This window comes from Nyctereutes procyonoides, unplaced genomic scaffold (genome assembly GCF_905146905.1).
Source record: "Nyctereutes procyonoides isolate TBG_1078 unplaced genomic scaffold, NYPRO_anot_genome, whole genome shotgun sequence".
NCBI lineage: Eukaryota > Metazoa > Chordata > Mammalia > Carnivora > Canidae > Nyctereutes > Nyctereutes procyonoides.
Window position 1 is genome coordinate 15,289,349 of NW_026575141.1, and position 20,436 is coordinate 15,309,784.

General features: G+C 33.6%; 1 protein-coding gene across 11 annotated transcripts in view; it reads left to right on the top strand.

Annotated features, from left to right (window-relative positions):
• Positions 1-20,436, top strand: part of AKAP9 (A-kinase anchoring protein 9) — a 195,387-nt gene that overhangs the window by 112,788 nt on the left and 62,163 nt on the right. For 9 of the 11 annotated variants that reach the window (XM_055307480.1, XM_055307482.1, XM_055307481.1 and 6 more), the window contains 6 exons: positions 5,574-5,912; positions 7,149-7,373; positions 8,442-8,582; positions 9,069-9,172; positions 11,619-11,824; positions 18,134-18,363. In XM_055307480.1, the coding sequence (XP_055163455.1) occupies positions 5,574-5,912; positions 7,149-7,373; positions 8,442-8,582; positions 9,069-9,172; positions 11,619-11,824; positions 18,134-18,363 (1,245 nt within the window). Of the gene's footprint in view, positions 1-5,573; positions 5,913-7,148; positions 7,374-8,441; positions 8,583-9,065; positions 9,173-11,618; positions 11,825-18,133; positions 18,364-20,436 lie in introns of all 11 variants that reach the window. The other 2 variants (XM_055307486.1, XM_055307487.1) reach the window with 2 other exon arrangements.

Genomic DNA, 20,436 nt, shown 5'->3' on the forward strand with positions numbered 1-20,436 from the left:
AAGGAGGGGAATATGGTTGGAAATGAGATAGAAGGTGGTTGGTTAGTTTTTAATATATTTTCTTTGCCTATCTCCTCCCAGAGAAGTTACTGTGATGTTAATCACTGTAGATACTTTTAGCTTCTATGCCTAGAGCTATTTAAACTCTTGACTTTGGGATCCCTGGGTGGCGCAGCGGTTTAGTGCCTGCCTTTGGCCCAGGGCGCGATCCTGGAGACCCGGGATCGAATCCCACGTCGGGCTCTGGGTGCATGGAGCCTGCTTCTCCCTCTGCCTGTGTCTCTCTCTCTCCCTCTCTCTCTCTCTCTCTCTCTCTCTCTCTCTCTCTGTGTGTGACTATCATAAATAAATAAAAATTAAAAAAATAATAAAAAAATAAAAAACTCTTGACTTTTTCTCTCTTAAATACATAAATCTTTAAAAAATAAAATGCATATACCTGATTGTGTTCTTATATTGGAACAGTTGAATTCTGATTTTCTCTGCTTTTTTATTATATTTTAACTGTTCAATATGACATTCCCAGTGGATATATGCATTTTTAAAAAGGAGGATGATAAGGTAAAGAGGAAATATGCAAGGAATTAGGTTAACATAAATTAGGAGAAGTCAACACCCAAGAAAATATATGGGCTACAGGACTTAATCACTTCTGTATCTTTACTAAATGTTTGGTTTGGGACAGCCGGGGTAGCTCAGCAGTTTAGCGCTGCCTTCAGCCCGGGGCCTGATCCTGTAGACCCGGGATCAAGTCCCACATCGGCCTTTCCTGCATGGAGCCTGCTTCTCCCTCTGCCTGTATCTCTGCCTCTCTCTCTCTCTCTCTCTCTCTCTCTCTCTCTCTCTCTCTTTCTCTCTCTCTCTCTCTGTCTCTCATGAATAAATAAATAAAAATCTTTAAAAAAAAAAAGTTTGGTTCCTGGAGATAGGAGTAAAAAGTGAGGCACCATTGCTTATATAGGTCTCATTATCTAGTTCTTTAGAGAAATGAAGATTTTCTCTTGCACTTAGCTCTTAAAAATTTCTCAAGTGAAATGTGATAGCAGGGCATCATAGCAGTTAAGAGCATGAGGTTTGGTATAGGATACACCATGCTTTAAATTCTTGCTCTCCTGGCATACTGAGTTCATTTCCTTTGTGTGAAAAGAGGAAAAAATAGGAATAAGTAATTTTTATAAGGATTCCATGAACTAATCTACATAAATCACATAGCAGATGATAAAGACTTATGAAATTTGTAAAGTAGTCATATTACTGGAGTAATGGTGATGATTTAAATATGTTCTGTAAGGCATCTGTCATCTAAGCAGATAGCAGAGCACCAAAGTGTATAGGTCATTGAAAACCATTTCAAAGACATCCAGGGTACCGCTGTCCAAGAGACCACGTTTGATGGCCCAGCTTGATCCTAGAGTAATGGGAAAAGCAAAAGAGTGCATCACAGTAGCCAAGTAATTTTTTTAAAGTGTATCAAAAAGACAATGTGTGTGTTAAGCTTTGTCAGAGGTTTCTGATATGTCAAGAATGATTAGAACTGCAAATTAATTATTGGATTTTACAATTTGAAATCATTGATAAATTTCACAACAACACATTTGATGGGGTGATGCAGACCAACTGATTAGATTGTATTTGAGAGCATGAAAGGGAAGAATGAAGAGATGAATTATTTAGAGTTTTTACTTGAAAGAGGAGCAGAGAAATGCAGTGGTAGTTCAAGGGTGGTAGAGGGTGTCATGCAGTAGATTTTGATTGTTACTATTTTGTTTCTGTTTAAGAAGAAAGGTATCACATGTTTCTTTGTTAATAGAGATTAAGGAGAAAAAGGAAAAAAAACAGCTAATTCAGGAGAGAAACAATTGTTGGAGCAGTGTCCTTGAGTAAAGGAGAGGAGATGCAATCCCTAGAGGGTTGCCATTAGATAGGAGCATGGCAGTTTTTAATCCATAATAACAAGAAGGAAGGCAGAGAATATTTGGTTCATGATTCAGAATGTTTTCAGATTCAGTAGTTGGAGCTTTTGGAAATTCTCTTCTGATGGCTTCTGTTTTCTCACTTAATAAGAAGTAAGGTCAGCACCTGAGAGTGACAAAGGAAGAGAAGACTTTGAAGCTTTAAGGAGAGAGGGCTGTCTAGGAAGAGGAATAAAAATTGTTAAAAACAAGGGAAATTGAGTAGATTTGCCTAGTATCCTGAAGGGTCATATAAGGGCAGTAGTTACAAATTTAAAATAAGACCCTTCAGCTTGGTTGGATTTTTTTTCTCCTGAGCTAAGCTCAGTTTACACAGGACAGAATACAGAGAGTCACCTGTAATCACAGGTGAGATTTAGATAGGATAGTGAAGTGGAAAGGAGAGAATAACAAGGTAGTTGAGTCTTTAGTTGAGCTTTTTCGTTTTCAGATGATACAGTTCTTTTAATTATTTGTAGTCTAGTCTATTTCTAGTCCAAAGAAAGTGATCTTCATGATACAAATTTTTCATAATTTTAAAAGCTTCCTTTATGACCTTAACATATGGTCAGATTTTTGTTGTTTGTAATTATCTTTACTGAGTATAATTTACATAAAATGAAATTTCAGTTTTAAGTGCAAAATTTGGTGGGTTTTAACAGATGTTTAGTTATGAAACAACATTTCCATCACCCCCGAGTTTGTTTGTGTTCCTCTGGAGATACTCTTTCTTTTTACATTGTTGGATTCTGTTTGCTAATATTCTGTCAAGGATATTTATTTATGTCTGTTTTCATGAGGAACATCATCCAGAGTTTTGTTTTCGTGTAATGTCTTTGGTTATTATATCAGGATAATGCTGGCCTTGTAAAGTGTTGGAATATATTTCTTCTTCTGTTTTCTGAAAGAATTTATGTAGAATTGGCTTTATTTTCTTTAGGCGGGGAGGGGCAGAGGGAGAGGGACAAAGCAGACTGCGCCAAATGCAGAGCACGACATGGGGCTTGATCTTCTAACCCTGAGATCATAACCTGAGCTGAAATCAAGAGTCAGACACTTAACCAACTGAGTCACCCAGGCACCACAGTATTATTTTATTCTTAAATATTTTGTAGATTTTGCTAGTAAAACCAACAGGGCCTGGACTTTTCCTTGTCAGGTTTTATTAAACTATGAATCCAATTTCCTTAATAGATTTTGTTTTGTTCAGGTAACCTATTTCTTTTAGAGTAAGCTTTGTTAGTGTGTCACTCAAGGAATTAATTGGTCTATTTCATCTAAACTTTTGAATTTATGTTGATGAAGTTATTTATACTATTCCTGTATTACTTAATGTCTGTGGGATCTGTGTGTTATCTCTTCTATCTCACTTTTTTCTTTCTTATTCTGGCTAGAAGTTTATCAATTGTAAATTGTATTATTGCTTTTTTCAAGGATCCAGCTTTTGGATTTTTTAAAAATTGCTTTTGTTTTATTTTTAATGAATTGATTGCTTTTCTTTATTTTTTACTTATTTCTGCTTGCGTTGTGTTTAATTTGCTTTCTTTTTCTGTTTTCCTAAAAGACCTTTCTTCCTTCCTAATACATGCATTTTACTGCTGTAAGTTTCCCTTTAAGCACACCTTTAAACTCTATTCTACACATTTTCATTCAGTCCAAATACTTGATTTCTTTTGTGACATTCTCTTTGTTTTGTGAGTTACTTAGAAATGTGTTGTTAAATTTCCACATTTTAAAAAAGAAAAAAAAATTTCCACATTTTAGGGGTTTTAGGTATCTTCCTGTTAATGTATAATTTTTAATTTATTTGTGGTCAGATACCTTGTGTGATTAAGTTTACTTGAATTTATTGTTCTGGTTGAATGCTCCATGCATACTTGAAAAGAATGAGTATTCATTCTGCTGTTGTTCAAAGTTTTCCTCTGGTATTATTTCCCTTCAGCCTGAAAAACTGCCTTTAGCATTACTTTTAAAGCAAATCTGCTAGCAACAAATTTGACACATGACATATTGTATGTCATCTAATTTTGAATTGTATATTGAACATTTTGAATATTGTGTGAACCCTGGGTCTTAAAATATTCTCGAAAATGTGAATTCTTTTTTTTTTTTTTTTTTTTTAACAGACAACTCAGTTAGGGACAGGCTACAAGTTCTGTTTCACCTTCTTCATACAGATTTCTTCAAGTTTTGATGTCCTCAGCAGTTTGCTTGCTTTTGTTTACTTTGCAGAGTTCTCTGGTACTTGCTTTTGTATTTTGTTCAATTTTCAGTTGTGGGAGAGAGGCCGCAGTGGGTTTAATTTATGCCAACTGGAATTACAAGTCTCTCTCTCTCTCTTTTTTTTAAGATTTTATTTATTTATTCATGAGAGACAGAGAGAGAGAGCGAGAGAGAGAGGCAGAGATACAGGCAGAGGGAGAAGCAGGCTCCATGCAGGGAGCCCCATGTGGGACTTGATCCCAGGTCTCTAGGACCACGCCCTGGGCTGAAGGCTGGCTAAACCTCTGAGCCACCGGGGCTGCCCACAAGTCTCTGTCTTATGTTTTTTTATTCCACAGTTTATTTTTTTTATTTTTTATTTTTTTAAGATTTTATTTATTTATTCATGATAGACACAGAGAAAGAGAGGCAGAGACACAGGCAGAGGGAGAAGCAGGCATCATACAAAGAGCCTGACGTGGGACTTGATCCGGGGTCTCCAGGATCACGCCCTGGGCTGCAGGCAGCACTAAACCGCTGCGCCACCGGGGCTGCCCATATTCCACAGTTTAGATAGAATTATTGCTTTATACCCATCAATGTTTATCTACATGCTTACAAAAATAAAGTTTACTGCTCTAATCCTTTTTGAATCTTAGACCTTCCTTCTAGAATCATTTTCTGCCTTTTGAGGGATATCCTTTAGAAATTCTTTTACTTAGGAGATACTAGAAGTAAAACTCTGTTTTTATTTCATGTGTTTATTTTGCTTTTATTCCTGAAAGATGGTTTTGTGGACCATTCAAATCTGGATTGATAGTTATTTTTATGTCAGAACTTTAAAGATAACATTTCATTGTTTTCTGACTTATTTCTTCAGGGAAAGTTCTTGTCATTTTAATTGTTGTTCCCTCATAGGTAATACATCTTTTTATTCTGGAAACTTTTAAGAACTTTTTGGGTTTTTCTCTTTATTTGTCCTTCCAAGATTCACTGGTCTTCTTGACTCTTAGCAGTGATGCCTTATGTATTCTCAACTATTACTCACGAAATAGTCCCTTTCCATTATTCTCTAATATGTCCTCCTGGAACAATGATTAGATGTTGGTTGAGCATTCTCATTCTATCCTTCATATCTCTTTGCTTCTCTTTCATATTTTTAATCTTCTTTTCTGTGTTGCATTCTTATTATTTAGAGACAAAGAGACAAGCAGATGAGGTTCAAGACAGAAAATTAAAGTAAAAGCTAGTCTTGACATCTTGACCACTAGTTAGAAAATATTAAAGGCATGTAAAATAGAGATATCTGTCACTATCTGTAGGATTTCTAGTTGAAAACCATTTAGATGGTTAATTTGCTTTTTAAATTCCTGCTAGTATTTATAAATCTAATCCTTTTTGTTTATTTGATTTCTTTAGGTCATTGTGTCAATGAGTATAGCATTTGCTCAACAAACTGAACTATCTAGAATATCTGGGGAAAAAGAGAATACTACATTGTCAAAACAAGCACATGCTTTCTGTCAGCAAGAACATTTAAATGAAGTGAAATTATCACAGGGTCAAACTTTTGAAGCGATGGAGATGAAATTTAAAGAAGAGTTTAAACCACTTAGTAAAGAGTTAGGAGAAGATGGAACAGAAGTTCTGTTATCAAACAGTGATAATCTTGATGATATATTAGAATCAAAGGACCGTGAACTGACTATTTCAGAAGAAATGTTCTCCAAAGATAAAACATTTATAGTCAGAGAACCTGTAAGTATGCTTCCTTGTGTAAAAAAATGTGACTTCCTTCACTAGAAATATATTACCAGTAATTAATGCTCCTTATGGGGAAGGAAGGTATCTAATCTAGTCTTGACTTGTGAATTTACTTTATGAATGTTTTATTATTTCTATATGAATAAATGATTCAATATTATTATTAAATAAAGCAAGTCTCGTTCAAAGTATTGTTGATTTTGTACATATTGTGCATGGCAAAATCTCATTGTAAGTTATACCTCCATTAATTTTGTTTCAGCCAATTTAAGATTAATTATCTTTAGTTTAGCAGTATATATGAATAAAAGATTTGCTTCATTTAATGTGATAACAACATCATAAGGAAATAGTACCTGTTTAAGAAGATAATCTAAAGTATTCTGTATATATTAATTCTCTACTTACTCATTAATGGAGGATCTATTCTGTGTCTATACTACAACTGTGCATTTAACAGAAAGTAAATCCTATGTTTTAAAGTTCTCTAAATTCAAATTTTTTATTAATGTTCAGGATGGGTTATGTTTTAAGAGGCATATTCAAATACAATTGTCAACTTCTGCATGAAGTGTAAAACTTGGGTATTTGAAAACCTTTAATTTACCAGCAGCTGTTCATTTAAGTAATAGCTCTTTGGGAATTGAAGCACTTGTAGAACTTCATTAAGGAGTTGATTTCTTATGACTATGAGAAAGTGGAATATAAAGCTTTTGCTTCCAAGTAGAAATTATTGAAAATTGTTTCTTATCAAGCAGTTCTCTGTAGTACTGTGATGACCACTGCATAATATAAATAGGTAAAACTTTTCATGTTTTTATAAATTTAATTTTAAGTTATAAACATTCCATTTATTTTATCTCCCCATCGTAAAATATCGAGGGATAATGAAGTTATAACTTCACTAAGAGCAGAAGGCATCCTGAGGATGTTTAGTCTTTGTTCTTCTTTTATCCCATAGAATCAGATTGCATCTAAACTAACTGCTAAACAACTATTTTGCTTTTAGAGAATAACGTGTAATGATAATAAACTAACCTCACATCAAATTGGAATTATAATTAAGACAAATATCTTTTTCTAAAATTTATGTTTTAGTTTAGTAATGGGGATAAAAAAATCAGGTACTTTGTGATATTAGATTGCTTTTATATTTACTTATAATGTTGATGCTTACAGTTTCCCACAAAGTGTCTTATGATTGCTTTTTTTTTTCTTTTACTGTTATAGATCCATGATGAGATTTTGGTATCAAGTATGGATGCTTCTAGACAACTAATGTTAAATGAAGAACAGTTGGAAGATATGAGGCAAGAACTTGTACGACAATACCAAGAACATCAGCAGGCAACAGAACTGTTAAGGCAAGCACACATGCGCCAGATGGAGAGACAGCGAGAAGACCAGGAACAGCTACAAGAAGAAATTAAGAGACTGAATAGACAGTTAGCCCAGGTATGTGACTTAGTGTCCCTTTTCTCCCCAATTAACATAACAATATTCTTTATATAGCCTTTTTTTAAAAGTCAAAATTATTGCTAAGGTCTAAATAATTACAAATATTTAACATCAGGAATGGACTCCATCAGCACAACAGTGATAGATCTTGTTAGGAACACCTGACTCAACCTTGGAGTGCATTGCCTTTGTGCCATTTTATTTATCTGCCTTTTCAGGCGTTGGAAAAGTTGCTACAAGGTTGTTTGTATGTTTGTTTTTAATCATTCCATTGACCATACATGACGAAAGCACTTTGGCAATTTTGGAAATTCTTTATGCTGAGGTGCAATTGATAGTCATTTTTCCCATATTCATTTACAGTTTTGTGAGTCTGCCAATTAGCATCTCCAGGGTATACCTTTATCTATCTTTAATCTGTCTTTTTAATCATGAATGGAAATCTGAAGTAGTATGTTTCTGGAACTTCCTCCAGGGAAACATCTCTTCTTGATTTGAGAAATGCAGATTTATATAACATTCTTACCCCTTTCCTTACTCCTTGGTATTTGGGAGCTGGATTCTTATCAATTGCTATATATAGTATACTCACAAAATCATTACGGAAAAGCAAGAAATACTTGTATAAAAGTTCCTATAAAAACAAACTTATTCAATTTATTTTGAAAACTTAAACAAGAGATTAAAAAATAAAAAAAATCTTGAAATATGTTCCTTCAAAAAAGGAATAGGAAGATTGGGAGTTGAACATAAAACATATCATTTGGAAAAATTGGTATTGCTTTTCTTCATAGCATTTTGTGATTTTAAACTTCTGAATTTTCAATGCAAAATTGACGTATAAAAATAATATCAATTGAGCTTCACAGATTTTTGAATTACCTTTTTTAAGTTTCAAATTTTGCATTGAGCTTAATATGTGCTTTTAACCTCCTATCATGGGATGTAACTCCTAAGTAGAAAGGGCCTTTTGGTCCCAGGAGGTTAAAAGAAATCTGCTAATTATTTCTGCTTTTTTCCTACTATCGCAAACAATATTCTCTCATGACCTTTTTTCTTATTTAGAGATCCTCAATAGATAATGAAAACCTGGTTTCAGAGAGAGAGAGGGTGCTTTTAGAGGAGCTGGAAGCACTAAAGCAGCTGTCTCTAGATGGAAGAGAGAAGCTGTGTTGTGAGCTGCGCAACAGCAGTACGCAAACACAGGTAGTATGGACTTTGGCCCACCTAGGATCAATGGATCAACAATGCAGTAGGATCTGTTTGTCTTTGTGTTGTTGGTGTGAAATGTATTTTTAATATGTGTTGAGCTTAACATATTTGTGATTGTTTATTTGCAAGGTAGGTGGAGTCAAGATGCTTTACATTCCCTTTAAGGTAATTTGCATAGGACATTGCTATAGCAGCAACTATTGTTTCACCAGAGAGCAGCCTAACAAACTTGTCACATAGAGCATGCATCATCTTGAACCCATTAAAGTGTTTTTCATCTGTGCATTAGGTTGCGTTATCTTTTTTGATAATGCTAATCTCTTGATAAAATGTAGTTAAATATTATTTCAGAGATTATCTATTTTGCCCACAGAGGTTTCTATTTCACCTCACAACAGTATAGAAGAATGACATGCTGTTTCCGAGATGACAGGCTTTCTTTCTGTTTTGTCCTCTCTACCTTTACACACACTTAAGCAGAATGGAAATGAAAACCAAGAGGAAATTGAAGAAGAGACCTTTAAAGAAAAGGAGCTAGACAGAAAACCTGAAGATGTGCTTCCTGATATTCTGACCAGTGAAAGGTATACAAAATATGTATTTTTTTCGGTTTAAAGGGAATTAAAATAGTTGTTTCAGTGTGGTAAACTTTACTTATCCTTATTTTGATCCTTGTACATTTATTTGTCCATTTTACTCTGTATGTTAAAGAATTACCAACTTTTGATAAATAGACAAATTTTTAAAAATCTTTTTTATGTAAAGTAATTTTTAGCTATTGATCATGTAGTTAACTCAGTAAATGATAAGGCATTACTTGGGTTATTGAACGTTTCTTGATTAATTTTATTCTGCACATAGGCCATTTTTTATCCTAAAAAACACAATTGTACTTGTGAGTGTATTTCTTCACTATATGGACATGCATTCAGTATAAGCCACCCCCTTGTGATGAGGAAGAAAATGAAGTGTGGTAGTTTACAGTTAGCTTCTTTCGTTCATTTACTGCATATCCGATGAGAACTTTTAATCCAAATCCCACTTATGTAGAGGAATAAATTAATGATCCGATGTTAACAAAACTTATCCTGATTAGATTTTGTAGACATTAATATAAAAATATTATTAAATATTAAATGATAATTATCCCTGTATTAAGGACTTTAAGCATAATATTTTAAAATTTGTTTTGTTCAAATGAAAATAATTTCTTTAATTTTAAATTAAATTAATATCTACTAACTTAATTTCCTCCTTTTCCAATTTCTGTGACTGTCAACCCTCTGTGTCCTCTTAACCTCCTTCCTCAGCTTGCATGGAGGAATTTGGCCCCTAAGATTTTGGCTTCCCCATTGGATCATCAGTATGGAACACAGTCAGTATGGAACTCAAACAAGAAAGACAGTGTATGAAAATTAGAGTTACCATGGCAATATAAAATAAACAAAATGTTTATTTTATATTATTTATCTCTAATTGGTACAGTTTTAAAACTAGTGTTTAGTTTTTAGGAATTTTTGCAGCAAATGCTAATAAATGTTCATACTTATTCTCTTTACCATCATATTAATTTTAATCATTTCTCTTATTTAGAAATGTTTTCAAATTGTCCTAAACCTGAGGTGTTTCGGGCTTGAACAAAACCTAGGAAAAAGTTAAATAAAACCCTTGACTGACTTACTACTAACTAGATTACTTAGAGTTTTATTTTTAATATCCTCGCCTCATGTAAGCAGAGAACTTGATCTAGGTACAAAAATAGAACTGTCTCTTTCACTTGACAGATACTGGAGGAAAACTTGTCCATTTATTACCTTGTCTTAAAATAGTTAGGTCATGTGCCTGTGAAAATAGATAGATATCTTTTAACCTGATTGTGATCTCCCGCAGTGTGAAGTTGAGAGAGCAAATTGTCTTAAGGCAGATGATCTTTACCATAAAGTCTCTTATTTTATCTATATGTATTATATATAAAGTTTGCCACTGTAGTACTGTTACTGAATTAAGCTATTAGGACAAGAGAATTGTTTAGTTATCCAGAAGTCTTCTGGATCAGAATTTATGGAAGTATATTTCTTGACATGAGACAATGTTTATGTTAAGAAAAAAAAGGTGACAAAAACTCTTTGTCTTGGATAATTCCATTTTTGTTTTTGAAATGTATATATTTATAAGGTGGAGGGGAAGACTAGAAAGATAGACGTTAAAATGTTAACACTGATTATTTTTGCTGAGATATTTAGGTGGGTGATTAGAAATATTTTCCAATTTTTTGAAAATGAGATAGTTTGGCATCTTTTAAAAAAGACAAACACACTGTTAATTCCATTTGGTTGAAAATAGGTTCCTTCTACTGGCTGAAATAAATGTGGTTTATGTAACTTGAGAAAATTTCTGTCTCTGGAGCAGATATAATAAAGAATGGCCTGTAATCCTCTGGTATTGGCAGATAGTCATATTACACAATAGACCTTTTTAAAAACCGGTCTCTGCCTATTTTTGTAATTTAATTAAGTAGATTATCACCAGTAAGTTATAGAAATACCCATTTTTCTGGTGGAATTTTTAAATTACATTTTACATTATATTGTTTGACACATAAAAGATTAAATGTGAAACATGTAGAAGAACCATAAATGTTTTACCAGCTTGCGTATGCTTGAATCCTAGCACAATTTTTAAAGTTTAACTTTTGTATCTCCTTAAAATTTTCTTGTAATTTAGAAAATTTACTGTCTTAAAACTTTAGTTATTTGATTTCTTTAAGGTCAGTAAAGTACTGCCCATGTGTAAAAAAATGTTATAGTTTACTGAGGGACCAAAATTTTTTAAATGAAAACAAGTTTTATATTGTAAGCATTAAATAAAAAAACAAAAGCACTTAATTGTATGCAATTGCTTATTTTTTTGGTAGAGAGGATCGTATGATATTTTTCAAGTCAAATATTTTGTGGTACATTTTTTGTGGGACATAAAGTATTTGCTTCAGAAAGATTAAGCATTTTAATAAATGTTTCTTTATCTATACAGATTTGCACTCCAAAAAGCTAATAACAGACTTCTAAAGATCCTCTTAGAAGTTGTAAAGACAACAGCAGCTGTTGAAGAAACAATTGGTCGCCATGTTCTTGGTATTCTAGATAGATCTAGTAAGGTCCCGTCATCTGCCAGCTTGATTTGGAGGTCAGAAGCAGAGACACCTATAAAGTCATGTATCCATGAGGAACATACAAGAGGTACTAGTTTTATATGCTGTTGAGACCATCATCATTATCTTCAATAAATCTTTCTGAGTTCAAGGCAGTTTGCTACATGTTGAAAATACAGAAGAGAATATTAAAGTTTTTTTCCAACAAAAAGATCTTCAGACACAAATATTTGGAGCCACCCTTCTCAGAATGCCATTATTATGTTGCATTTGCAGTGGGTGTCTTGTAGTTGTTGTTGTACATACTCAGGGTTAACTACTTTGCTGTATAACCATAAAATAAAAATTCCATATCACTTCTCAGGACTCTTATCAATATCCATGAGGTATTGGCAGCATCCTGAAACTACCCTATAAAATTAGAAATAAAGAATTTTTCAGAATCAAGCATCAGTTTCACATACCTGTTGAGATGGTCATAAGAAAGTCTTGATAAGAAACCCAAGATTTGATCTTTATTTAGACTATCCTCTGCTAGTTCCTTTCTTTCTTTCAGAAAAATGGTTTGAAGTATGACAATATGTATAGAGCTAGAGCTTAGATCCTGATGTGACATAGCTCTTTTCCTAATTCTCTCTCCTTCTAGCTATTTGGGGTAGGCTCTTTGGATTTCTTATTTTCACACTGCTGACATCCACTCTCGTTTTTTAATTCCTTGTTGGTGAGGGAATCAGGCAATCAAAAGTAAGAAAGTTTTTGTCAATAATGGGGAAAAAAAGGGTCTGGGCTCTTGGATCAGCAGATCAAGTCCACATTTTACTATCATTTCACACCCAAGTATTTCTCCCCAGTTAGAGGCCAACCTTCTGAAAATGCCAGTATTTGGAGTCTTTGAGAACAGCATTATGTTTATATTTCATGTGGAGAAATGAGAAGAAATTATCCTACTTACAGAAGGTTTACCTAATTACAAGTTGGCCAGTAGTATGTTTCCAAGTGCAGAGAAAAGCTTGATTTGGAATTGTAATTAACACTGCTTCAGTTGAGTACAGAGATAATTTTTTTAAAAACCTCTTGGAGCTCCTGGGTGGTGCAGTCCAGTTGAGCATCCAGTTCTTGGTTTTGGCTCAGGTCATAATCTCAGGGTCATGTGATCAAGCCTTGGACCAGGCTCTCCCTGCTCACCAGAGTCTGCTTGAGTTTCTCTCTCCCTTCCCCTCTCCCCCTCTTGCTTATGCTCTCTCTCTCTTTCTCTCTCGCTCTTTCCCCCTCTAAAATAAATAAATAAATCTTTTTAAAAATGCCTATTTTAATAAAATGAGAACTGAAATGATACTGAATTTTTAAACTTTTTTTTTCAATTTCATTCTTTTCAAACTTTGTGGAAGTATTTTTTCAAATTAACTTCACTGTCTGTTTAAGCTCTCAATCAAGGGCTATTTTATTTCTTCATGTAGATCTTGATGTATAGAAAAGAATTAAGTAATACTTTCTTGGTCTTACTGTAAATGTGTTTATCAGACTAATTAGGATGACCACTAATATCATTTGAGGACCTATACAAATCCATTTTGTATCTTGAAGGAATATTGGATTTATAGAATTTATCATTTAAAACTTTGAATTTTCTGATAAAATTGGCTTAAAAATTGACACTATTCTATTTCTAGTAATTTTTCTGATCATTCATATTTTTCATGGAGCCTATTGTAAAAACTAAAAGGAGCTTTTGAAATACTTCTTTTATGTCTTATTTAATACCACAGAAAAAGTGCAGTCTTAATCTGATGATGAAGTAACATTTGCTTTTCAGTTTTTATATATGACTTTTTATTGTAGTTAGTAACACTTGTAGTCTATCTTCAGCTTTCGAGTCCAAACTTGTTTCAATTTTAAGCATGTACAGACTTGCTAACTCTCTAAAAAAGTAAATAATTGATTTGCTAATGTTTGCTTCCTCATAAGAATTAACCTAGTTTATGAAATTAAAGGGAGATTTTGAGCAAATATGAAATTACTTGAACTTGAGTGAATATTAAAGTAGTTCATAACAATAAATTCCTGTAGGATGTGTTGAAAGAAAATTTCTTTGAGATCTCTTCTGTGATGGCTCAGTGATAGAATACGTACCTCTGTTTTGTAATAGGAAAATCAATGAAGTTACTACATTTTTTAAATCGTAAAGGAAGGTGACATCAGCACCTAACCGTTGACATGAGTGTGCTTCTTGCTAGGCTGACTCCCTTGCGAGGCCTTCCACTCTCCAGAAAGGATCTAAAGTATGTGAATACTTTCTGGGAAACTGCCTTCAGGACCTGTACCCCAACCTTCCAATGTCCTCAATGACTGCATATCTTAAATATTCCTGTTGTTTCTAGGATAAAGGCCAAATGTCTATAACCAACAGTAGCTTTTTCCTAGAACACTCTTTAATGCTGCTAGCTCAGAGACCTCCTCGACCACTTCATCTCATTTAGGCCCTCAATCTCATCTGCTGCAGCTTCATTTTAGAGTAAGAGGGTGTGATAGAAAGAGTGTTGGATTAGTAATTAGAAGACCGTTGATTCTTATTCTAGCTCTCTACAACTTTAGGCAAATCTCAGTCTCCCAGGACTTTTGTTCAGTTAACTCATCTGTCAGGTATAAGAGGCAAAGGAGAATCAGTGGTTTCTAGTTGAAGCTCTAGAGATCTTCAGAAGGCTGTTAGGGTAAGGGATGCTCTACTGTATCACCTACCCTGCTTAATCTGGTAAGATACAAAATGAATGTGGTATAAATCCATAAAGTAAATGGCTAAAGGACTTTGAATAACCATCATCTGCTGTGTTTAAGACACAGATCTGAGCGGTTCACCAATCTGAAATCATGAGTCTTCACCAAACTGGCCCTTTTGAGATTTCTATTGTCATTTTATGAAATTGCCCTGCCAGTTTGTTTTCCTCTGATATTTCCCCCAGAGACGAATTATTATAAATACAACATAACCTTGATGTCTTTCTCATTCTTTTATGTCATTGGAATAAACAACAACAACAAAAGTTCTTTTTCTTTATTGGAACTAATTTGAATTATTTTCATTTGTTTGTATCTTCAAAATGTTACCAATAAAATACATTAAGCTGGTTGACATCTTCACCTTTTCTAGATACTTTATGTTTTTTCATTAGCATTTGAAAAAGTTAACTTTCAGTGGCTTTTTGTAAGTCATTTTGTTTTATGTATCTTTTGTAGTTTGTGCTTGAGGTTTGTTCCCATGCAGTATACTATATCTTTAATTTTTTTTTCCTCACCACTGATTTCTTTTCTTTCCCAAAGCATGCTGATATCTTCATAATATGAAGGAAAACAAAGTGCATTGGTTCTTCTTAATTTTGCTCCCCACTCAAGGTAAACCATGACAAACTCCATGAGAGATTAGACCAGCTCTTGATTTTACCAGCTTGGTGTCTGTTCCTACAGTACCATAGCTGTTCTCTCTCAGGATAACAGTGACCTCCCAGTTGTCAAATCCAGTAGCATCTTCTCAAGCCCTTGTCCTGTTTGAGTTTCTAGACAAATAACATTACTGACATCTCTACTTCTTTTGAAATGTTCTCTTGTCTCCTGGAACATCTCCAATCTATGACATTTTTTCACACAGGTTCTTCTATTAGATTATTATATATTGGAGGCTCCAACTATGTTTGTCTTCCATCTTTCCTGAAACAGAAAAGCAGTTGTTTACTACTCATGAAACAAAATGTATCCACTTTGAGGATTTCAACTCTCACCTGAATACAAATGACTTTTAAAGTTCTACAGAACCAAATTTCCAAAAGTTGACTCATCTTCTCTACATAGCCCCTTAACACTTCAGACTTAACTTTTCATGCCTACTCTATACACTTTCTCCTGATCTTTAAAATATTTCTCTTAATGACTCTTCTGTCACCTAAGAACAGTCTATGCTTGAACCCCAGTCATCTTTTACTACTTTCTTTCTCTCTTGTCTTACATTTAATCTTCTCTGACCTGTGCCCAACCACTTTCTGCCTTACGGCACTTCTCATGTAAGTGATTGAAATAGTCTTCGTCTCTTCTTCAGCCTTTTCTCTGCATTGCCACAGTTTACTTCCTGATTCACAGATTTGATACCTTCCTGTTAAAAAAATCATTTATCAGCCCCATTATTTATAGCAAAACCTCAAGATTCCTATAAAGGTCAAGACCATTCACAACTTAGATAAGCCGCCTTCAGATAAGAGCTACCTTCTTTTAGCTCTCCTCCTACCACATCCTCACTTCTCCACAGACTTTCACCCCGTAAGGCCTTGGTTCCCCATCGTATCAGACTGTTCTCTTCAGATTTGTCAAAGTCACTGTATTTATTAGAAAAAAAGGTCACTAAAATGCAATTAATTCCTTAAAGGTACTATATAACATATTTTTAGTTTTAAACACCAATCACAAACTATTAATTTTTCTTGCTTCCAAAGCTTCAAAAATATTTTCTAGACTACATTCATTTTGTTTAGTAACTTTATAATATGCATTGTGCTGTACTTTATATGAATTCATTTTGAATTCCAAGATCCTTTTGAACTCATAAATACTTGTTAAGTATTAATTCTATCAGGATACTCAGTTTTGAATACTTGGTATAATATAAGTAAGTACTAGTCTGGTTGTTGGCTGTTTTTAAGTTTTGAGAATAAAAATACAAACTGAAAATTGTATTGGCTGTTACACTAAGAACTAAATAAACTATGTAATAGCAAATATTTAAAATCATTTCCTAGAATGCAGTTTTGAATCTTTTAGCTGGTGTCTTGTGCAGAAGAGATGCTTAGTGAATATTGAACTGTACTGCATTCAGATCTTGTTATCTGAAACTGTATCTGATATTGTTAATACATGAGATTGAGAGAATTCCATGGTACCAGCTACTTTAGTGAGACATTTTAATAAGTAGCTCTAAATCTCCTGGATGACTGTATCAAAATGCATATTCTGAGTACTTTGGAAATTAAAGTTTGCTATTAATTCGCTAACTTTCTAAGTTACTGATCAGAAATATACACTACATGTAATAAAAGAATAGGCAATTCCTCTTCAATACATTTCATCATTAGTTTGTAGTATGCTGCCACAGGTGAATTCTGTATACCGTGACAGCAATGAATCACTTCTGCTTTTATTTTCAGTTTAGAAAAAATACTTCCAAAGCTTATTCTCTCTCTGCCCATGTAAACTCCGTTTTGTTTAAATAAAAAATACAAAACATACATCCATAGTTAAATTAGTACTGCTCATCAGTCTATTAACTTCTTTGTAGTTACCTCTGACAAAAATTTCAGGCTACAAAATGATCTTAGTCCCTTTAACTGTCTAACCTGAGCTGGTGATGCTACCCAATAGTGTGCTCTGAAATGAAAGGATCTGTGGGGCATCTGGTTGGTTCAGTCAGTTAAGCGTCCGACTCTTGGTTTCAGCTCAGGTCATGATCTCTGGGTCCTGGGATCAAGCCCCGAATTGGGCTCCATACTCAGCTGGGAGTCTGAGGATTCTCTCTCTCTTTCTCTCTTCTCTCTCTCTCTCTCTCTCCTTCTCTCTTCCTTTCTCCCTCTCCCCTCCCCCCATCCCTTCACTTGCTTATACTCTTTCTGTCAAATAAATAAATCTTAAAAAAAAAAAAAGTCAGAGGATCTCTTCCATACAGAATCGAGCACTTCTATCCTTCCATATACCTGGAATATCCCATTGCACTATGTTTTCCTTTTCATATCATTTATGTATTTATTTTCTCATCATATAGTCCTTGAGGATAAGAACCAGATCTCACCACCTATGTGTCTCCATTACTTAGTAAATCTTGCATGGTGGACACTTAGTAAATATCTATTGAAAATTGTTTTAAAGTCTATAGCAAAAAGGGGCACCTGGGTGTCTTAGTTGGCTGGGCATCCAACTCTTAATTTTGGCTTGGGTAGTGCTCTGGGGGTGGGTCATGAGATCAAGCCCTGCATAGGGACTCCACACTCAGTCGAGGAGTCTACTTGAGATCTCCCTCTCCCTCTGTCCCTTCTCGAACTGTTTGCACATGTGTCCACACACTCTCTCTCTCTAAAATGAGTAAGAAAATCTTAAAGGTTTTGTCAAAGGAAAAAATACTGAATAACCCAAGTATTAATTTCTGCAAAGCCTTCTTAGCATAGCATTACCCTTCTCATTCTTCTTCCTGCTTGGTTATCAAATATTACATTCTGTATTTGCCTATTTGTTATATTGCTGTGTTGTTTTTAAAAGGCCTTTAAAAAAGACCTTGTAGTTCATGGTTTCAGGTCTTGATTTTATTTTGTAATTTTTTTTACTGTGATTATTAATTGTAATTAATGTCTTTAAAATACTGTTATTCCAGTTACAGATGAATCTATACCATCTTATTCTGGAAGTGATAAGCCAAGAAATGACAGTATGTGGTCAAAAGTAACTGAAGAAGGGACAGATCTCTCAGAACGGCTTGTGAGGAGTGGTTTTGCTGGAACTGAAATAGACCCTGAAAATGAAGAACTTATGCTGAGTATTAGCTCTCGACTACAAGCAGCAGTTGAGAAACTCCTAGAAGCTATAAGTGAGACTAGTAGTCAGGTAACCTCCTTCTGTACTAAACTGTACTACATTTTTGCAGATTTTCTTTTAAGCCAGTGAATTAAATGTTTTCTATTGTCTCACAGAAATTTTGTTATGTTCTTCTTTAACAGTTTGTTATATTTGTAACAACCAATATTGATATCAACAGGTTTCTTTTCAGTTGGTGTTAATTTTAGTGTCTTGATGGACTCTTTCAGCTTCTAAAATTCAGTGTTGTTGTAATTTAAAAATTATTATCTAGACCCTTACAAATTACATTTTTGATATCAAAAGAGATTTTAACTTTACCATTGAATGAAATATTCCATTATGTCATTTATTTGAAGGAATAATATAAGGACTCTTTTAAACAAACCATATACTCTAGTATATCCCAACATACTATTATTACAGTATAATAACAAGTCAGACCTACAGTCCTTCACATGATTTTTACATCTTTTCATGAATGTTAATAGATTACCTCACTTTACTATCTCTTGGTAGGTGATTAGAGTGAGGGACAATTTCCACATTGAAGAAGTTTTTACAGAAATTTTAAAATTTTAAAGATATAACCATTTATAACTTAAAATGCAATTCTGTCTCTAACATTTTTATACTATGTATGATAATTATCTCTTACATTACTGTATGTAGAATTTTAAAAATTATTTATTGCTTTAAAATGAAGAAAATCCACTTATTTATTTTAAAAATGTTTAAAACAACTGTACAGTCATAGCTATTATGTTAATCAAATGAGTACTCCACTGTCATCAGTTACAGGGCCAGTGTTAACATTTTCATTGATATCTTTATTCACAGTATCCTAGATCCATGTGTATTTCAGACAGTTGAGAAATTGAAAGAGTGTCTTTGATATCTTGTTATTTCTAATGTCTGGCTTTCGTTGATGCTACCTTTTTCCCTCTAAGAAATTATTCTGTTATGGAGTATTTCTGCAATAGCAGTGACTGTTGGATGTACCATATCTGACAAATATTGTTATATATTTTGTATTTTAATGCCAAATTCATGTATTTTTAGGTTAAGTTAGTGATTGAGTCCTGTCTTGGTTATTGACTCTTGAAATTACTTTTTAACCACCTAGTATTAGGTTAATTTTTTATTATTAATCCATTTTTTTCCTCTTGGCAACTTGCTGGCACAGGCCTTATCAAAACACCATATATTTCCAGTGAAATATTTGTCTTCTGAATAGTCTTCAGACAAGAGTTTTCCCCAGGTTCATCTTCCTTATAGGGAGACAGTTTAAATTCTCTTCTGTGCAAGAGTGCAGACTATATCTTTAAGAACAAATTACCACACACTGCAATGAGAATTCACTAGTTGGCCAGCAGAATGTATCATAATATATGTCCTGTTAATTTTCTGGATTGTAACTTGATTGTCCAAATTAAGGTATTCATATTCAGTGAAGCAGGTCTCAGAAATGTTTTCATAAATTGCTGTCTTTGGGCAATTCTTGTTTTTCTGAAGCTTTCTTTTACAGCAAGTATAAAATGATTAAAAGACTTTTGCTTCAGTTACTTAAAGATTTCCGTGAGCATCACAAAGAACTAAAACAAATACAGCACTTTTGAAAACTCAAATCTCTGTGTATTTACTTTTTTTTTAAAGTCCTGGTAAGAAAAAAGGCATCAATAAAAACCAGTTTCATTTGTGTTACTAATCTAAGACATATGTTCTTGGATCAAAGAATTTTAATTTTTACCCCATTTTTCTTCAGCCTCGGGTAGACTTAAGCTCAAACCTTGAAACTATGAATGATATCTCATAATATAAAATTCCATAGCTCTTATAAGAAAACACATATTTTCTACTAAGATTTACTATTTTTTCAAGTCTTAAGCCCTGGATTCGCTTTCTTTTAGAATGCTTACACATAAAACACTTTAATAATATGCTACTCTACTGAGTCAACTGAGCCAATTCAGGCATTTTCAGCTGTTTCTTTTCAGCACTTTTTTTTTTCAGCACTTTTAAAGTTTGAGTGCATATGCATCATAATTATTCCTTTTATTCTATGAAAGTAATATAAATCTATACAGAGTCTCCACATAATCC